Raw genomic sequence first — 21,172 nt, 5'->3', positions numbered from 1 at the left:
CATGCTGAGGTGACATTAGCGAACAACATCTGCTGATCAATAAACCATTTGTCATGTTCATGGAGCAACTGCGCTACACAGAGAGAGGAGAGATTGAAAGTGGGGGTCGTGTCTGATTCATGCTCAGTTGGGGGATTATAGGGAAAGCGATTCATTGAGGATGAGAATTTTTCTCTGTTTAATTGAACTTGGCGATCTTGCCTTGTCTCTCACTAACCAACTTCAGGATTAAAGTTGGTAAAGCTAAACTGACATGAAGCTTCATGTTCAATTGAAACCGTCACTGTCACTACTTTGTAAAGCCTCTTGGTCAGTTATATGACTATATGGCATTTTTTCAACACTATATAGGAAGTTTAATTTTAACACTTTAACAAATATAATAATGTATAATAATGTTTCTGTAAAGACTACAAGAAAAAGACTCATCTTTTCTATGCCGATGATGTCATGACTATAATCTAATTTTGAGTTTGACATTCTGAAGTTGCAGTGAAGTCGGTGACGACAGGCTAGAGACGTCCATGTCTGAAGGTATGAAGGTACTTGCAATTTAATGATATTGAACTCTTTGGTAAAATGACTCACTCAGAGCGGGACTCACGCTGGGAAGCCTGTGAGTGTAGAGAATATTTCTGAAACTACAATCAACAGGAATTCACGCTGAGGGAGAGACTTTTTTCAGAATCGCCTCCAGCCCATCCAGTTTAACAATTGAGAGAAATGAATCACACATCAAAGTCAAAGCTTAGCCTGAGTTTAAAAACAAACTCAGTTAGGATGAGATTTGGCTCGTATGGTATTTCTGGTGCACAAATGATTTGAATTTGGCTGACATTGCGTCGTCCTTCCCAAAAGTATCTGGCAGCACCATGATAACAACAAACCAAATGTGTCGCTCTGTGAGTTTACTACATTTTAGGCCTCAAAGACTGCGCGCTGGCGGCAGTCTGGGCGAGATGAAAGACCATAATCCCCTCGCCAAGTATGTGGTGGACGAGGAGGTGGAAATGACTCAGGCTTCCACAAACTCCACAGCACCCGAAGGATCTGCCTTACACACCATGTATTTTGCACCTTTAATGGGATAAGTAGACCCATCTAGAGTAATAATTTGATCATGCAAAGCTCCCAAGATCTAAGACACTCGGGTGGCCTCAGAACGGAGTGACTTGGTCTAATCCGTCAATTAGGGGTCACATCACAGACTCCAAAATATCTCTGAGCCTTCGCTTACAGCGAAGAAAAAGCTTCTTGAAACTCACTGCTGTAGTTTATAGCGCAGACAATTTCAGACCCATGAGTCTGTTCCCCAATGATGGTTGAGTGTTTACCACAAGAGAGAAGTCAGAGAAGCAATTCTTCAATCTGTTTCGGTTGGGCTTTCCTCTACCTGCCACCTCATACGAGGCGCACCTGAAATGATGAACTCCCTCAAGCAATAAATGTAGGTGCAGGCCATTACTTGTGGTTGACACGGGTCAACACCAGTTAATCTTCTGGACCCACTGACTGTTTGAGCAGATGTGCGAGTCTCTCCTGGCCTGTAAACACCTGAAACCTCCAGCACATGAATCACATCATGAAGGGGTTAATCACATCAGTTAAGGAAACTTAAAAGATTCTCACGTTTCTAGACACAGAGCGGCACTAACGTACTTATACGGATACTCGGTCGTCTCCTCTCCGTAGACCTGCTCTGCATTCTGCTCTCAATATCTCTTACCAATAAGTCACTCTTGCTAATGCAGTCAAGGTTAGCTCTGATGCTAAGCGTCAGTAGCGAGTCATATATCAAACGTAATGGATGCCTCGGTTTCCCAGCAGATACATTACAATCCCAGAGATGGAAATACTTACCAGCAAGCTGTATTGTTTTTATTTGCATATGTTCCATTTGGCACTACCCGCATTCTCAACAGCCTTTGAGTAACAGCTAAAATTAGAGTTTAACAGAGTTGCAAGATTTTCTTTTTCATTTTCACTGTCCTCCCACAATGAAGGATTCAATATGACGACACGCTAAGACTAAAACACTCACGCTAAATCCATCCAAGTCCTGCACTGGAAGAACAAGCATGCAAACATGATTGGTTACAATAGTTCCTCGATGCTAGTCTGGCCATTATCACGTGAAAAAGCTCCTGGATGTAGACCATCGTTTAACTGTCTCCATTTTCAAGCGCAGACAACAACAGCAATTATACTCCTATTCCACTATATCACTGACGATTCCTGAAATTCGTCTGAACGAGCCTTTTCTCTGTGGCTGACTGGTTACATCGGCGCATGAAACGTGTGGTCAACTTTTCTCTTTCCTTGTAATCACATTAAAAGGATGAATTAGAAACACAAAAATATGTTTGGAATATCTGGTTTCCTGTAACTAGTATCCAGCTCTTACCACTTCATCATTTTCAAACACAAGGACCATGAATAAACTTGATAGAGATGTACATTTCTACATGTAGTATTTTAGTGATAAACTATTTTATTTGAAACTCTATTATTGCAGTGCAGAACTTTGCCAGAATCACTTCCATCATAGTCTCTAGTCTACTGGTGCCTCATCATCATATAGACATGCAAGTATTTTTAAGGCTAGTATTGTAAGTAAGTATTGTAGTTTAAAATAATAATAATAATAATCTGCTGAGCTAGCAAAAGAGTCCGGTACAATCTTACTGTCGTCTTGGTCTCGACTTTAAACACACTAAATAAGCAGTGACAAACATCTGGAATCACTTGCCAAAGGTTTTCACTGACTGATCCTCTCACTCTGTATTCACTTCCATCACACACCTGAATCATTGGTTTGGTATGAAATATATATTTTATCTATTTTTACCTCTTCATCTTTTCTTCAGTCTTGCTGGAAAGTTGACAGAATGGAGGGTTTACCTTGAAAACACTGACAGTTTTAAACATTTTTGAAGCCACCATCTTCCAGAGCCAACACAATTGTGCTCTGGTACAAAACTTGTCAGGGCTGAAACAACCCTCAGTTGGTTCTCAGCACTTTAACTTGCGGAAATATTGTGGACCGCAATGTCACTGTTTGCAGTAACTTCATGCCAAATGTCAAACTCATCTAAAAAGCAAACATACATGAAATTAAAGACGATCTCAATCAGCCTTAATCCGACTTCATTCCAGGCATTTCCTGAGAAAGCAAATCGCTGCCAAACATGAAGTCTCCCTGAACCCCCACCCCGCGACCCGTTCCACCCCCAATCCTGCTGCCTAATGAAACAAAACCGAAACCCATTATCACATATATTGTGTTACACACTTCATCAATCCACAATGAAGTTACACGACAAGCATGTCGTCATCTGCAAACTGTTAAGTATTCCCATATGACCTGTCATATGATTTGCATCAGTCTGGGAGTTGGAGTTTGATCCTGAGCAGCCTTGTGTTGGCCAAACAAACAAGCTCCCTGTCTGCAGCTTGGAATTTCCTTTGCTCACATCGCTGCTGAAATCACCAAACTCCTCCCCTTTCCCCAAAAAGTGTCTCGACTTGCTGACAGCTGAACATCTCCGAGATGGATTGCTCCCAGCCCCGGCACCTCTCATGTGCTTCCAAATGATTTTACTCCCCTCACTTTTCTCCACTGCTGTCAGACAATAAGTAGCTGTTTCTGGGGGCAACTTTAAGCTTAAACACTGTGTACGCACTAATCGCCTCTGCAGGGCTGGAGACACGTGAGGGAAACAGCATTTTTCTTCTTCCCCTGTGTGATTAATGTCTGTCTGGGAACACACACCTTGCTGGTGGAGTCCAGTGGTTGGGTAATGAGCTCAAGCAATGTGAGTCGGTCTGCCATGGAAGCCCCTGGTCACTCAGCTATGATCAAGTTGATGGGGATTAATGCATTGGTGGGAAAGTGTGCCTGACGTTGTCAGCGGGGACTTGGTTTGTGAAGGATCTCGATGATAAAAACTACTGTATATATATATGTATATATGATATTTTATTACAACACACATGGTGGATTACCCAGTATTTTTTAATTTAAAAGATTTAGCCTAGTTTGCCTGTTTGCTCGGAATCTTATTATATTTGCATAGAAACTCCATCGTCATCCGTCTCCATCTTGAGATACATTGGCTGGTGAGGGACATGAAGCTATTGCTGTCACGTGATAAACACCGGCACTGCTAAAGTCTATTGTCGCTACACTTTGACATGAGTGTGGCATTACACGCGAAGCAGCAACAGACATGCTTTGATTCAGAGCTTGTTTATTCAAACTTTCCACACAGTCACAACTGCTGCGAAAACGCCAACAAGATGATGTTTGGAAGCCTCTCGGCTGTGATCCAGGCTATACAGCGCATCACTGTTACTTCCGGGACCGGAGTCCGTGGCTCTCCCTCCATCAATGAAACGGGAACAATCGCAAACCAATGGTTTTCCGAAGCGGTCATGGGAATGAGTGTGGCTGTTAATAACAACACGTTTCCATCATGATCAACGTTTAACAGATGGACTTCAACAAACAAACAGTGCACAGAGCTGGCGACGGTGTTGTAAACTGGTTCCAGTGGACCAACAATGCAATGCGGTTTTTCCAATGTGACGTCAACCTTTCAAGCTGAATTGCTATCTGTGAATGGTATCCTGTATCCTATATACACGTGTGTGTGTGGTGTGTGAGCGACTGCTGTGGAGCCAGGCTGGCTGTGTGGATTGGCTGAGTGATTCCAAACAGTGGGATCTGTCATTGACAACACTGGAGCAGCAATGACCTCAATGAACGAAACACATCACTTAGCACCAACTCATACATATCAGCACAGAGCCGTGTGTATATGCTGAATGATGGTGTGGACGGCAAAACATGGCTGGTTTCATTGTTTATTGGTTTGGTGATATGAAAGTCCAGATTAACCATGATGTTGATGATAACATGTCCGTATGATATTATATTCTCAAATATCTCTATTAAATACATTTGCCATAAGAAGCCTGAAATGGTATGATAGAATTGGACACACTTTATTTGGTGTAACAAAAGGTAATGTTTGCGACTGTGGCTCTGGTCACAATCATAAAGGTTAAATTTATGACTGTGACCACCATTGGTATGAATGAATGCTACTTCAATGAAATAAATAAAGTTGGACTACAGTGTGGTGAAGTGAGGCGTGAGTCAAAAACAATGCAACTCAGCTTTCAATATTTCCAGATTACTCTACATATATGTGCGTTAGTGCTGACTCAGTAGTCCATTTGTCTTTTTTATCCGGGGAGGACAATGGTGTCAAATTGGTGGCCACCTGCTCTGAGAATCGAATCATGCTTGCGTATTAAGATTTGAGCCAGCTGCACTTATGATAAAAACAATTATCCCTCTCTGCATGGCGTCTCTGGCCTTCATCCATCTTTGCCTAGTTTCCTTAAGGACAAACTGGAAATGTGGCGGACATCTTGCTGGACAGCTGACTCTTGGAGGCAGATTTACTTTGGTCCCACTTTGCATGTTCTAATATGTGTGCACATATACCATTGTGGCCAGACCTACCCCAGAAGCAAAGTAGGTGCTACTATCAGCAGAGTTGGTGAACAGCTGGGAAATCATTCAGACATATTGTACGCTGCTTTTTTTGTAGTTGACTATTCTAAAAATGTTCCCTGGTGTATAAACTGGCACAAATATCTTATTTATGTCTGGTAAGTAAGTATTCCTAAAGAAGGATGACTTGTTTTTAAATAGCTGGGACCACTTCACTTACTGCGGTTACCCCCTTTCTTCTCTATCCATCATTTAGCACATTAGCACAGTGAATGTGGGGCAGAGTGGTCACGATCGCTCTAACTCTAAGTCACGTTGGTCTTTTCTTTTTCCTTTTTAACTGAGCAGTCCTGTCACTGAACCCTTTTAATTCCCCCTTTCACCCTCACCCATTGCATTCCCTCCCGCTCGCACTGGTCCTATTGGGGAGCAGACAATAGAAGGGGTCCCCCTCCTTCTCACCGCCTCCTCATCCCCCTCTTCCATCTCCCTCAGCCCATGCTCAGAGGCGTCCTGGCTGGTTGAGGATGTGGGCTTTGGGCTGCAGTTTGTCACAGCCGTTCAGCTGAGACTGATTGTGATTGCAGCAGATGGGCTGAAGCCAGGACCCTCACTTGCGCCATTCCAACCAAACCACGCTCCTTTTTTCCTTCCTCTTCTTAATTACTTTCTTTCACTTTTGGTTCCTACTTGATCTTCAGCTCGGTCATTTTGCTGGTGCCAATGCTCCAAGTCCTCGGTGTGAATGGGCATGAAACGGCCCTTACGAGAACAGGATCAACATTTTTCAGGATTTAAGTGTGAAAGCAGTGCTTATATGCTTACAGGATTGTAGGCCTTCAGCTTACTGTTTAGGCAATCGCAAACAAAATAAGCGTGTTGTGTAAGAGCGTGACGGCATCTTCCAAATATTTGCTTTGTTTTCCTAAAAGGTCCCTTCGGATCCAGTTTTTCCTCTTGAGTCATCCCTCCTGACATACTATTAAAGTGGCTTTGCATCAAGATAAAACTTTAAATATGACTTATAAGTTAAAAATTGTGAAAAGGCTGCCTATGTCTGTCTTCTTGCTTGTTGTGGACCCCAGAAATTGCATCGTCTTATCCACATCTGGAGGGTTGGCATATACCTGCTGTGCACAGCTTCCTCATCTTTCAAGACAAAGCAGCTCTGTGAAGTCCGTTAGCGGGTGCCGTGGGGTCACATTCGAACGCGTTTGATGATGACGTCACGTTCCGAACAGATCACGTAAAGGTCATGTTTGGTGCATTGAGATATTTTAGGAACTACATTAGTCCGGAATGGATGACCATGAATAAAGGTGGCATTTCATCTTCCTAGCGCTTTAGAGAACTCATAAACATGGGCTCACTTGCTTGTGGATACCAAGTGTGTCACCTGATACAGTGTAGTGAAACATCAAACTCCATTCAGTCCTGTTTTGACAACAAACACACTTGCAAAACTGAGTGCTTCTTTCAGGGTAGTTTTTGCCTGGAAAATAATGCTGATGTGGCGCTAGGTATAGGTACACAATAGGAGTACAACTAAAGGGTAAAACAAGCCTTAAAGCAGCAAGCACATCAGAAAACCCACAACATTTCAGTAGACAATCCCTGATGAGCACAATATGGGGAAAAAGAAAACAAAAGCCTCATAAAAACGGACTGTAACAAAGACACGGCCATCAAATCAAACACATGACATGGGGTTGCCAGATCACAAAGCACCACCCAGAGCTGTATGGAGCAAGAAATACAACCCCCAAGCAAACTATGCCTTAAGACATGAAGCATAGAACACAGGCACACTCCCAAAATCCAAACACTAATACCCTAATCAGAGTACGGGACACGTCTTGTGTGAGTATCTTGGTTCTTCTATCTTTGTGAGAACCTGTATGAGTTTTTAATCAACAGAGTGGGGACATTTGGGCCGGTCCTCACTTCATTCTGACTCACTTTGAGGGTTAAAACTACAAAATAGGTTATGTTTAGCCATTTGTTTTAGATGGTTAGGTTTCTGGGGAAAGCACTATGTCAATGGCGGTCCTCACTAAGATAGTAAGACAAACATATTTTTCATTGGCGCCGAGTTTGTTTTTCCAAATTCATCAACAACTCAACACCGCTTATTGTTAAAATTCCACGACTTGATGTGATCTGTCCTCTCGAGCTCCTTCTGTCTGAGCTGAGCCAGAAGGCTCATGAGCATCTCTGGCGTTTTGCCTCTGTGGTTACCAGCTAAGCCCCATCTTTGCCGCACATTTTGGGGAGCATCCATCTTATTGTTCCATTCATCGGTTGGAGCTAGTTACCCTCACCAGCTGATAGGTGCTGGTTAGGCATCCTTGCCCCGGATTTGCCCTCCCCTCACTGTCCTGCTCCCCCCCACCTACTTTGACCCGGCTTGTCCTTTTCCCCTGAGGAAAGAGCCACGTTCAGAGATGTGGCAGTCGTCTCAGAGAACACATGTTTAATGTCCTGCAAAGCCTGGGGAGGAGGGACATGCTCAGACTCACAGGGAGGAAGACAGACAGAGAGAGAGAGAGAGACTGAGCGCAGAGTGGAGGCGGGGTGTGCGGGTGGTGGGAGAGGCGTACAGTGCGTGAAGAGGAGCCTCCGAGCTTGTGTGAGTTAGTGAGAGCAACCGCAGGCTGAGGCGGAGTGAACGTCCGCGGAGAGAAGGAGAAGGGCACCGTGTGAAGAGGGTCGGCGCATGTTGTCTGATTGCGAGACGCCGGAGCAGAGACGGGAATGATCCGGACAGACTGAGGGAGCAAACGGAGGGTGGGAGCAGATTGGCGCGGCTGCGTTGTGGATGTAAACTTTATCAGCTGCTGAGCCGGTGGATTAACCATGCGTGTCCCCTGAACGCACCAGGATGCTGCGTCTCCATCAGGGTGAGCCTCCAAGCGCACGCCATGTACAGCTTGTCTGCAGGTTCTTTGGGGATTCTCTGTTGATGCTTTTGCTTTAGTCTCCAATGTGGATTTCTTTGCGATTACTTTTGTCATATTGCACCATGATTCCATGGAATCAAAGGGGGAACCGCGGGTCCTGTTGCTCCTGCATGTTGCTGCGTTAAAGCACTTTTGTTTTGGTCTGATACCATGAGGAAGTGTGGTTGTTTTTGGTTGAACTCAACATTGCCAGGGATTTAATTGTGCAGGAATGCACCGTTTCCCTCCCTCCACTTCTTAAACTCACTAAAGCTGATTAATATTTTTCTGTCCGACCCACTAATCCCTGAGTGAAATGACTGCTGTGGGCTTGGGTGTGAATCCAACTGAAAAATGGATGTAGATAGTGTTGTGTCTGGACAGTTGCTGCTATTTGCAGGAAGAAGGTCTCTTTAAGTGCTGCTTTACAAGTGTCCTTTTGTCAAAGTCATCCCATATCAGGGGGTTTTCCTGCTCATACCTATATTCAGCTCACAACACAAACAGCTTCGAATGCGGATTTGTGTTCTCTCAATACAAAAGTGAATGCCGGAATCTTGTGTCATTTGCGTGCCAGGCCAAATTTTTGTTTTGGATTTTTTTTTTTTTTTTCAGAATTTCATGAGAAATTGTGCCCAAGAGCATGAACGGTTCACCTGAAGTGAAGTACAACAATCTAAAACTACATTTAAGCGACTATGTAACTTACTTAAGCTTACTAGTTTGACCTATGTCCAGCAATATGTGGCTTTTGTTCAAACCATTTGGACCGTGCTTCTGTTTTAATCACGATTTTCGCACTTGTGTCATGTCACAGCGGCACACCTTTATTAAAGACTTAGATAGTGTTCAATCTTGATGTTGCTATTCATCTTTTTTTGTTGAGCATTCTTGAACTTTCTGAGTAAGCACTTGTTCCATTGCCTGCTCCAGATGCTGTTTAGCTGATGTCCTGTGCAGCAGCAACCGCTGTCGTTCCAGCACCAGCACAGATGCGTTGCAGCCGTGGGCCGTTGAGCCCGCTGCCCCTCTGAAACGTACCTGGGGATTAGGAGATAAGAGGATTGCCAAGTGCAGGGATTTGACTTTATAGAGTTAAAACAGTAATTCTCTCCATCCAGGACATGCCAAAGTGATACCACTTCCACTTTAGAATTTTTTTTCTCCCGCTGGTTCATGTCCTACTTTGGATGAGATTTGATTGGAAGTATGTAACATGAAGCGTGTCATGTTTACTGCGGTGCTATGACTCTTTTGTGTCACGATTTATTAGCAAAGGAAGTCAATGTTTTTGACGGGCATCTGGTTAAATGAAACAAAGAAAATCATCCTTTAATTTCCAGTCTCTTTCATCCGCTTCGTCAGCCTGCTCCTATGCGGTACCCTGTATGTGGGGAACGTCCACTGGCATGTTGGGTACAGGTCAAAGTGAATTACTCTGGAATGTTCCTGTCTTCAATGGTCAGCCTAGTGGGCCTCAGCATGGAGGCACTTCCCCTTCATTGACAGCCAGTTTTCATTTTAAGCAAAAAGGAGGGGGAAGTTCTTACAAGACAACTTTCCCATATAATTCAAATAGTCTGAGCAGGCAGCGTGGAGCCATGGGCCAAAGCAGCCAGTTTAATGATGTGTACGCGTGAGGCAACTTTCATCAGCCGGAGCCTTGTTAAGACACACTGCTTCTGTGACTGCAGGCCATCTAGCTCAATTAAGGCAGAACACATTCCTCTCTTTAGCCCACATTTATCTTCCCGACTAACAGCACGTGGGAACTCTAAAAACAAAACTCCCTGGAGCTGAGTTTGGCAAGTTAGCTGCCTTTTTACTGCAATACCTTGCGTAAGGTAACTCACAGACGTCAACATTTTAAGGTCATAAGCAGTAAAGGTCTTTGATTTATGAACAATCCACGGATGACTGGGTGCGCAGAAGTTTAGGCTGAGGGACAGAAGCTTTTCTGAGACACCTACTAAGTCTGTTAAGTGATGTCACTGCAGAGAACAATTGTGGTTTATTATGCTCCACATGAGCTCGTCGAGGTGTAAAGACCTGCGGTCAGGGTTTCAATGCACATAAAGAAACAAACCGGATAAAAGTTTCTCGGAATGGACTGCATCTAATGTGTTTGGGTGATATCCTGAGTCGCAAAAAATGATGTTGCTGATTCTTTTTAGCATATTTTGAATTAAAGACAGAAAGGTTCACACACAGCCTGTGCCTTTCTCCCATATCTGCTGTCTTGACAAAAGCTCTATATTTGGCTGATGTAAGTGACCTGGGGGGTTTCCCGACACGTCTAAAACTTATCAATTCCCAATGCAGAAACATCTGGTCGGTGAACAAAATGGAATTGCATGTCTGTGAAATTGGGTTTTATTTATTTCAAGAATAGACTTTTGCAATTTAATTCATGTAGTAATGCAACTAGTGGGGACCACCACCATGCATAAGCACTTCCAGTGCCCAACTGCGTTCATGTGTACATCTTGCTTGCGTATTAAAGATTGAATTGGTGAGCTCTGTCTGTTTGTGAAAGTGATGGGTGGAATGCCCTCTCTGGTTAGCGAAGAGTCTTGTCCACTAGTGAGTAAATCTTCAATGTTGAGGAGATTGTATTGGTCTCTTGTTATGACGCTAAGCGAGGCCAAGAGGCCAAGCTCTCAATTTACTGTCCAAGCAATGCTTAGCCACCCTCACATGCTGTGTGTTGTGAGTGAAAGTATAAGATCATGGATTCAGGATGGCCTCCTCTCCAGCTTGTCTGGTTCTGCCTTGAAGAAGGAGCTCTGAGGAGGCTGGTGAGATGGTATGACCACAATTCCCTGGCCATGGTGACTTTTCAGGAGAGTTTTCTACTAGTGGTGTGAAGCCTACTGTGCCCTGTGTATCTTCCCAAACTTTCAAACAACAGACAAAACAATGTATTGAAAATGTATCATGAAACCAAAGTAATCTCAATCCCTGCTTGTGGATTTCAACATTTTTCAAATCTCTGACGGATTTGCACCATTTTGTTTTGATAATCCCCTTTATAGGTCACCATATGGAAGCTACCAGACCGACATGCCTGCTTGACTAACTTAACTGAAGTCTCCTACAACATGACTAGTATTTGTAGTCTAGTGTCAAACCATATACTTTCATTTCAATTTTACACCCCAGAAGACAAACAAAAGTATATAGATGCTGAATGGAGGAAATACAAATATAAATATGGGTGATCAGCCTTTAATGTAAGACTACCTCTTGAAATACTGTTTTCTTTGGGGGGTTTTGTCCATGTCATAGCAAACTGCTCTTCATGCAACCTCCAGGATGTTTTCTGTTTCTGGTCTTTCTGGTTTCTTCGTTTTTGTTCTTTCACCTGCTGTCAAAGCTGCTTTAAGTGGCTCTCTAAACGGTCTGCTTCTCAGTTTCTATCGAAATAAAATCTCCCAAATTGGATTAGTTTTTTTTTAGGTCATACCGCCTTCCAAGTGAGAATACACTTGTGTTGTGAGAGTCACTTGCACAGGCATCTAAAAATGTTTAGTATACAAAAGGGGAGTATCCTTCATTGTTACGTATTTCTTTGCAGCAGTGGCACATTTCAGGAAAAGGCTGTTCTAGTCGAGGCAGGGAAGGGCATCAGTGTCATGTTTGAGGTTGTGAGGGGTAGAGAATGTCAACACACTTCACCCCCTCTGGCTTTCTGGGCTGTAAATCACTGGATAATAGTTAGAGAAACATGCAGGACCACGTCCAGAGACTGAAGGTGTTAGCACAGCTGGAAAAGGTCCTCTTCGTGAAGTTTAACTCTTTTCCAAACACTGGATACCTTTTGGTGACCAGTCGGGGTCAACAATGACAATATTTGATCAGCACCCTGACAGTGCACACGAGTAAACGCCAGATCAAAATAAAGCAAAAGACAGATTTTTCGCTACGTGGGTGAGAGTCGCGGCTCAAGTGTGGCTGTTTACCTCGCCTTTTGTTTTTATTGTATGTGACCCAGCCATTTGTCATACTGGGTAAAAGGCCCTCTGTTTGTGTGCCTCTCTAAAGAACTGCATGTTGACAGCCACTGTAAAACACCCTTTACTTCAATGCTGTTTCCCTGAGTCAGCAGAACATTCTAGTATTACAGTTCAGTTGTAAACGAGAGTTGCCAAATTAATTCCAAACACCCGGACCTGGTGTGTGGAAAGCTGAACAATGGATGGAAAGTGTGACTGCAATGTACATGCTTCTAGTTGCAACGCAAGCACTTTTGTCTCATGAGTGAGCTGATTCTGACGGCCAAGACCTTCGGTGAAGGTTAGGTGGAAATGTGTGAACCAAATGATGAGATACTTTCTCGCGCCCGCGCAGTGTTAAAGCAGAGTGATCGACTTTAAATGGGTTTTACATTTTTCATTAGTTTGACTGTGAAACAACAACACCACAGCAGATGTGTGCCAGATCTTTAAACGTGTGTTTGTACATGTGAACTCAAGCATGCTCTTATCAGTTAAGTGTCTCGTGCTGTCCTCATGGCCTGGTGGGTGAAGCCTCCAGACAGACAGACAGGCAGTAAGATGGGTGTGTTGGCGGCGACAGCGGCCATCTTTAAAACACATCTGCTCACATGCAATGTTTGGTTGCAGGAATGTGGCTCACGCAGAAAAAGAAAACATTTAACGGAGCAGACAGGGAGGGGCGATCCGCGCTCAGCATTCCGTGGAGTCTCCAACGATTTCTCACGTCTCATTTTTGGCTACTGCAGTTCACGCGGGGGTTTGATCTGCTGATCTGTGATGAATCTTGAGAGAGATCGCCTGACTTTTCCTGATCACGCGTAATTTGCTCGCCTTCGATAAAGACAGAGGATTATCAGCATGATGGCTCCTTTGATGTTGAATAAAGTCGGATTGATCTGCTTATCTAAACTGAGCCGAAGTGTTTGTGCCAGGAACTTTCTTTGCTAAATAGAGATTTTAACAGCATCTTTCAGTTTGTATCTTCTTTTCAATGGTGACATTTGGACGCACAAATTGAAACACTTCATACAAAAGAAAATAATGTTTCACTAATTCAACATCTTAGTACTTCAGAAATGATTTTAAATAAATGAATAAAAGTTAGTATTTCAAATATGTTTTTGGGAAGTTGTCCTGAAAACATAGCTGAATCTAAAAAATAAGTTGTATGAATATTTGTTTCACTCTTGTCCTGTGTGTTCTCATCCTGGCCCATCACAAATTTTCCATGGTCTGAACGATTGTTTGTATATTGCTAAACTTTTGTTTGCGGCTGGAACACTGTTTATAAATTCTGACGTATGGTAGGCATCATATGTTCAATGGACAGGTTGGGTCCTTGAACTGAACCTTAATATATTGAACTGTTGTCACTTATGTAAATAGCATTTTACTGTAACTTATTGAAAGTAAACCCATCCTGCTGCAGTTTGGGTAGTTAAAAATTTGTCTGAGAACGAAAACCTGTTTCCTGATGTTCTGCTTTCATGAAGCAAAGACATCACAAGGCCACATGGAGGGATGAAAAGGCGTGTGTTCTTTGTGTGCTGGCAGGCAAACCTCATCACATTTCACCTTGTCAATAATTAATGGTCTGCCCTGGTGAGGTAAGGCTGCTGGTGAAGGGGGTAAGCGAGGCGCTGACATGTGGCTCCTGTTTTTTCCGCCGCCTTGTGAGCACAGACAGTGTCTACAGTGGGAGACGGGAGGTCAGAAAGCAGCTGTGGCTGAGGTGGGAGGAACAGGTCAGAGTGCTTGGTGGTCAGCCCGAGTGCTGCGACTTGGCTGTGAGTGATTGGTGCTGCCTAATGCAGCGGGAGCCATGGACCGGTAGCAGATGTGGGGAGTGCACTCGCTGACGTTCCAAGTCGAAGTAACTGCTTGGTTGAATGATGAAAAAGGCTTTTGAATCTCTGAAAAAAAATAACTTCAATATGGATCAGTATAACTTTTAATGTTTATGTAGTGAGGCAAACAAATAGCTGCACCTCAGCCACTCTTTCAATTTTGATGTTTAAGAGGGCAGTGCCAGAACTTGCCTAGCATACCTCAGGACTTACCAAACAAAAACCAAGTCAATAAAACTGTTTGTGTAAAGATCCAAAACACAAGGTTATAATGATGTACCAAACCTAAGCTTGGATTGCTCTTCCAGAGCGTGAACCCACCGTCTGCACCTCAGGCTGTCGCCGTCTGAAGGCCAGTTTTTTTTACTTTTTCCTCCGACCCCACAGATCTAGATACTCAGAAGAGACGTTTGGCTGGCGGTGTTTGCTTCTCCACCCTGAGTTCAGGTCACAACTTCACCCGAAGCCATGAATGGATTGGAGCGATGCACCATCATTCTCGGTTTCTAAAGACTGATCCTGCTTGACAAATGTTAACTTAAGTAAGGCTTTGCTGTCTAAGCTCAGGCTCCCTGCCAGTATGTTTGGTTGCACCAATGTCCAACTGCCCTGCTGAGCACATTGTTCTGATGGCAAAGGAGGCTTGGACCGGTGCTGAAAGTTACATAACTGCACCAGAGAAGGATCAGTGTTATGGAGAGCGGGTCCAGAGGTTTTGCCAGGCTGTGACTAGAGCACTCTGAGCACGCTCCTCTGTGTGGGTGCTTCACAGCTCTGCAACTAACAAGCTGCAGAGACAGGATGTTTAGCTCCGCTTCAGTCACCCTGACGATACTGGTACGGCTCTTCAGATTTCATAGCCTTGTTTACATCCACAAGTGCAGGGGCGACATGAAGTGATTTACCTTTATATACTGCGCGCACACTTCACACAGAGCTGATGCTCCTCACTCAAACAGGAAGCGGAGAACACAAAGGACTTTTTTAAATTCATGATAAAAGCAGGGTGGACCGAACCTGCTGGAGTGATGACAGAGATGAAAACATACCTGAACCCTCCACAGTGTGCTGGAGACATGTCTGCTCAGGTTGGCGAGTCCCCTCTTTGCGATTGATCCTCCCTCAGCCCTGACAGATTGTGTCTTAGCTGTTGAAGGAGGAGGAGGAGGAAGCCTCCACAGCTCCTGAGCAGGGAGAATGAGTGGAGGAAACAGGGTTGATCTATTGTGAATGCTACGCTGCAGGGGTCTCTGGGGGCCGGATGCCAAGTTCTGTCTGCAAGTGTCTCACCTGGGAGGTTGTGCGTTGGAAGATGGGTTCAGGAGATTGGACCTCCACTATATCCACAGCTCTCCATTATTCATTATCCATATTGGGCTGTCTTCTGCCACACAAGATCCCTTCAGTGTGAATGTGCTTTTGCAAAATGGAGAAATTGGCACAGTATGTCGTCTGAAGGTGTTTAAATAGTAATGAATTCAGTCAAGAGGGCACTAATCAGTACTTTATGATGTTTAATGACTGTCTGCTAATACACAAATGAACAAGTTGTTTATTTGTGGTGCACTTTAGATTAGGTAACAAATATAAACACGACCTATTCATATGTTTATCAGCTGCTTACTAGGTCAATGGATGTTCAATAACCGTACATGTAAACAAACCAAAACCTTGACATGAAATGACAATGACATGAAACTACATGATCAGCGCAAAGACATTTGTCATGGAAAAGTCCAACCTGTAACAGAAGCAGGTGCAACGTCATGAACAAAATTCAGAAAAAAATAAATATAATAAAACAACATCTAAATATCCTTTTTTTTTTTAATAAATAAACTCTAAAGAAGATAAGTAAAGTGTAAATGAAAGTATTGCCATCAAATGTTCTTATTAATTAAAAAAAAAACTGCTCCAACAGGTGAACAGTTTTTACTGTTGGGGGCACCATCACTTTCTTTATCATTTTTTCTTTTTAAGATCTTCTCCATAGTTGGTAACTATCACGAACTTGCTGCTGTCCAGTCAATGACACACATATGTGGCAAGTGTAGGAGGTCTAAAACAAAAAAATTCTAGCGGCCCTTTAGGGGGCGCTCATGACCCAACCATGGGCCCCGGCCCTATGGTGAAGAAGCACTGCTCTAGCTGACACAAATATAACTTATCATTAACAGTAAATAAGTAAGAAATATGTTCTTAATGGTTATGTTCCCCAAAATGCTATCATTTCAATGGTAACATAATAAGTGTAAACAAGACTGCCACACATGCCAGACAGTCAGCTTTCTTTTTTTACGATCATATTTCTTTTGTTTGATGTGCAGTGATCGTAGGACAGGTGGATGGAAAAATATCCACAACTTGTATTGTATTTGATTCATGCTCTATGCTTCATTGCTCAATACTGCAAATATCAACTTGTTTGAAGGTTAACACTTGCCAATTACTACAATTGCTTTAACACTGTCAAATTGCTCTATGCTTGGTGATGATTTTCTACCGGTGCAGTTGCCTCCTGGAACATGCCTCTGCATAAGTGCCCTGAAACTTAACCCCTTACGAGCCCGACGCTCAGCCATAACACAGACTGGAGGAATCCCAGCTCCTGTTCTGCGAAACAAAACAATATCTGCACTGAGAAATTCCAGAAACACTTTTTTTGTCAGCCAGGTGGTGTAATAGTGTTGGTGTCTGGTAATAGGAAGTGACACATGGTGCAACTGGAACATGAGATCAGTAGTCACACTTTCACAGGAGGGCATTGCGTGCACAGCGTTCTTTTCCTTGTTTGTTTGTGCCTCAGCTGCATGCACACACCCTCGCACCCTCACTCCTGAACGTCACACACACCCAAACACACACCTTTTCTCCCTTACTCACCACTGCGGTCTGTCACCATCACAAGTGGAAATGCCAGTATAAGAGAGGTAGCCAGAGCCTCCACGAGTCTTTAACAGATTGTGTTTTTGGTCGAGACGGATGATTCATTCATCTGCAGTGCGTCGCCTAATCAGCTGGGATTTTCCCCCGAAAGGTAAGAAACAATAATGACTTGTCAGCGGCTGATAGTAGACGTTAGTCATGAGTTATTTTGGGGAGGATTAGGAGCCAAAAAGATTGTTTTTTGACCTGCAGCAGTGGTGAGAAATGTGCTGGTGGCTGTGGTGTCTGCTGTTCTTTACCCGCTCTCACGGTGGTGTGTTCGAGTGTGATGTTAGGAACTGATCGTTCAATGTTTGTTGTCGTGTTGTTGTACTCCCTGAAGTGAGCGTGAATATTGTCGGTTAAAGCAAAGTGGGAGTATTTTACTTATTGAAATAGGCTTCAGAAATACGGTACAGGTATTGCTCCCACTTGAACTTTCGATGGAGTAGTTTGCGGGATGACAAGCCACCCAGTCTGTTGGGTCATGTCGGTCCTAATGTCGCTCCAAAACACCTTATTCAGACATTAAAGCCAACATCTGCCTACATTGTGAAACCTTTGATCTTTCGTTTTCCAGTTCAAGTATTGATGTAACACATGCTTACAGTATTTCCCGTGGAATGAAGTGAACTGTCATCAGTCTCACTGCTGTTCCAGGGTCTGGGTCATGTTCTCCTCACATTACAGATTAATTCTAGTCTCATTTGATGTCGATATTTGTTCCTGTAGGGGTAACCTTTGGCACATCATGTTTATGTTTATGAAAATTCATTTATTTAAGTTGCTCCAGACTCACTATGAGTGTGTATGCGGTGGATTGTGGACATTAATCTGAGCCTCAACAACAACTCATTCTCCCTGCTCATGTGCTGCTTCCCATCACACATTTGGTTTGTGTTTTCACAGAACGTAGAGTGTCTTGATTTCAGTTTTTGATTTGGATTTTGAAACCCTTTTGTAAGACTTTTTTCTTTTCTTTTTAGCTGGTTATGGAGGTAACCTAAACATATAGTTGTTTATTAACATTACAGCTGTGAATATTTGAGGATAAACTGTGTTCGACTGTGCCACACAAATAGTTCTTTAAAAGTAAAATGCAATAAAATGATCAGGACGTATTAGGTAGGATACCCCAAGGATAAGTGCGAGAGCTCTACAATGGGCTTGGAAATCCATACCTATGGTATTGAATGTAAACCTGTGTCCTTTGGTTCAATGTACTTTAATGAAGTACTTTTCAGAGACTGACTGCAAACACCAAAGGGAAAAATCCTAAATCAATGGCAGAGTCACATCCCCTGCAGTCATGCATGTTGTCTCCTGAAGTGGTTGTTGCGACTCCTCCGCAGGGGCACTAAAACATTGTTTCATTATCCAGGAGCGCTGGCCAAGTTTTCTCCCATTAACGTCAGGAATCCCCCACATGGGATTGGACATGCTCACTCTGTTTCTTTGATTATTCCTGTTTGCCTGTCGGGATCTGGCCGACTCCAGGCTGCTTTTTTTGGACCAGGCTATTTTTATCTGGACGTGACTGCAAGCTCAAAGTTTTGTGCAGTTCATGGACGACCCTGTGGCCTCGTATTGTTTGTGTGTGCATGTGTGTGTGTGTTAATGTTACTGACTTGGGTTCTTCGTCTCTCTCCAGGGAAAAGCTGGCCGTGGCTCGTCTGCAGAGGGAAGTTGCACGGAGCAAGAGGGAAGGCACAATGGTGAGGGGTGGCGCTGTTCTCCAACATACACACATTGGCAACTACTTTCTGTCGCAGAACAACACAGACGACATTTAACCTGGAAATAATTCATGAATGTTAATTTGTCAGAATGATTCAGCTGAGCAGGTCAGAGATGTGTGTGTGTCTGGATGAAGCCTCGTTCAGCTGATCGCAGCCTCAGAGCAGGAAATCTAACCATAGACCGCAGCTGTTCCACCAAACAACTGACTCTTAGTGGCAGTGTGCCTAGAGCAACATGCACTCATCCAAAAATCGCATGTGACTTTTCACCATGACAATGTGCTTGATGTTGAAGGGGTCAGGGAGAGGTGGGTGTTTTGCCAGAAGCCCATTATGATTCCAAAGTATGTTTATAGTTTCACACTTCCCGTCTATGATAGATAAACTGGACATGGTCTCTAAAAAATGTGTTGGCTCAGCTTAAAAATGATCACAATTTTCATTGCTTCCAATGAACCTATGCTCAGCCAACCAACTTAATAATGTTCTGGCGATAGCTTGTCTTGTTCAGCCAAAGCTTTTTTCAGTTACAGCTGAGATTGTAACTGTTGATAATAATCTTTTAGCCGGGCCCCTGAGGACCTTGGGGTACGGGGAGTAAAGCAGAAAGTACGTTGGATTAATGAATAAATAGGACAGGCCATGCGTTCTCTTCACTTTCATGACTTGATTTTAGGCATGCTCCGATCGCTCAGTCACCAATCATGATCGGCCGATGTCAGTGTGATCAGTGAAGGCAGATCACTACAACCGATCACGTGACAGCCGGCGCTCTGATGAAGCCCTGCTGGTTGTGAAGCGTCTGCTCCTCCCTCGCAGCTGCTCACTCGGGAGCAGCATGTCTGCTGTGCAGGTTCTTTCAATCTGTCATGTAAAGTTTTCATCCTGTAGCACATGCACGGGTAAATGCTGTGCAGGAAAGGGCCTTCAAATTAAACACGCCATTTAAAGCTCCAGCGCTTGACGGAGCAGGGAGAATTTTACATTGATTTCTGTTCTTCACATTCGTGATGTGCTTCATGAGGTTGTCACCTGGAATGGTTTTCCATCAGGTGACTACATCATGAAGCTTGTGAATAAGGCCAAGGGTTTTCAGTACTCCAATGGTGGCTACTTGAGTCGAATTAACTATAAAACATATTAATATTATTTAGCATTATTTTCTCCCTTTGCGACACAGTTCCATGCATCTTGTTTCATTTAGCAGATGTATCTACAAGTAGAAACCAGTGTTGTAGTACTCGAGATTGGTCTTGGTTTCTCGAATGCATTTTACTGGGTCTTGTCTTAGTCTATTCAAGACCGGTTCAGACCGACAGAAAAAAATAATTGATAAAAGAAGGATTCTGTGTTTTGGTTCAGTTTTGTTGTTTCATTTTCATTTATCAGGGGTCTCAAACAGATCCACAAAAGGGCCTCAGTGAGTGCAGAGAGTTTGTTCCAAACTAATCAGGAGGGAGGAAGGAATCCGGGTCAAACGTAAGGTTTAGGACTTGAAGAGCATGAAGCTGTAAAGGAATGAAAGAAGATCATTTGACTGCTCGATGTGTATATATATTGAATAGTGGCAGTAAAACGAGATATGTTGTCATCATTATCCTACTGTATTAATGCATAGAAATGTTGTTCATCCCCTCCCTGTCTTCCAAATCTCCTCTGACCTCAGCGTCTTTTGACCTGCAGTCGAGGAAAAGGCATCACTCACTCCTGGGTTCTGACCCGAGTCACTTCTCTTCCTCACGCGAGTGGATGACGTGCTAATTATGACTTTCGAGGGCCGTGCAACGCACCGGTGTCTGAGCGTGCACGGGTCTGAGAAGGGGGGATGAGTTATCTGTGCCAGACAGGAGGAGGGTGAATGGAGGTGGAGTGGGAGGAGGGAGTATCACTAAGCTCCATTTGAAATTGGGATTATCCTCATTGGTGTCCCCCTTGCACTCTCTAACTATCATGGCATTCCTGGGAGGCTCCGGAGCTTCGCTGCTGCTCCTGAAAAGAAGGGGAAAAGAGACTGCTGCATCAAGGAGATAATTGTCGAACTGCTGGCCGGTTCAGAGCACGCTGGCTTGTACCCCCACTCCTTCTTTTTTGATACACCCACACGCCTTCCCAGCCCCCACCCAAGCCTGCCAAGGCACGGACCTTGTGAGATGATGAACTTTTCAATCTGCATCTGGTGTCTTTTGTCTTCCGGCAGCTA

General features: G+C 43.7%; 1 protein-coding gene across 7 annotated transcripts in view; it reads left to right on the top strand.

Annotated features, from left to right (window-relative positions):
* The window catches only part of LOC128752983 (nck-associated protein 5-like), a 98,461-nt gene that overhangs the window by 22,769 nt on the left and 54,520 nt on the right, over positions 1-21,172 (top strand). For 5 of the 7 annotated variants that reach the window (XM_053854841.1, XM_053854839.1, XM_053854842.1 and 2 more), the window contains exon 3: positions 18,885-18,948. In XM_053854841.1, coding sequence (XP_053710816.1) covers positions 18,885-18,948 — 64 coding nt within the window. Of the gene's footprint in view, positions 1-8,119; positions 8,425-17,204; positions 17,346-18,884; positions 18,949-21,172 lie in introns of those variants that run through there. The other 2 variants (XM_053854844.1, XM_053854845.1) reach the window with 2 other exon arrangements.

The sequence above is a fragment of the Synchiropus splendidus genome, chromosome 1 (genome assembly GCF_027744825.2).
Source record: "Synchiropus splendidus isolate RoL2022-P1 chromosome 1, RoL_Sspl_1.0, whole genome shotgun sequence".
In the NCBI taxonomy this organism is placed as follows: Eukaryota; Metazoa; Chordata; class Actinopteri; order Syngnathiformes; family Callionymidae; genus Synchiropus; species Synchiropus splendidus.
The sequence above is the reverse complement of the archived record's forward strand: the minus strand, read 5'-3'. Positions and strand labels throughout refer to the sequence as shown.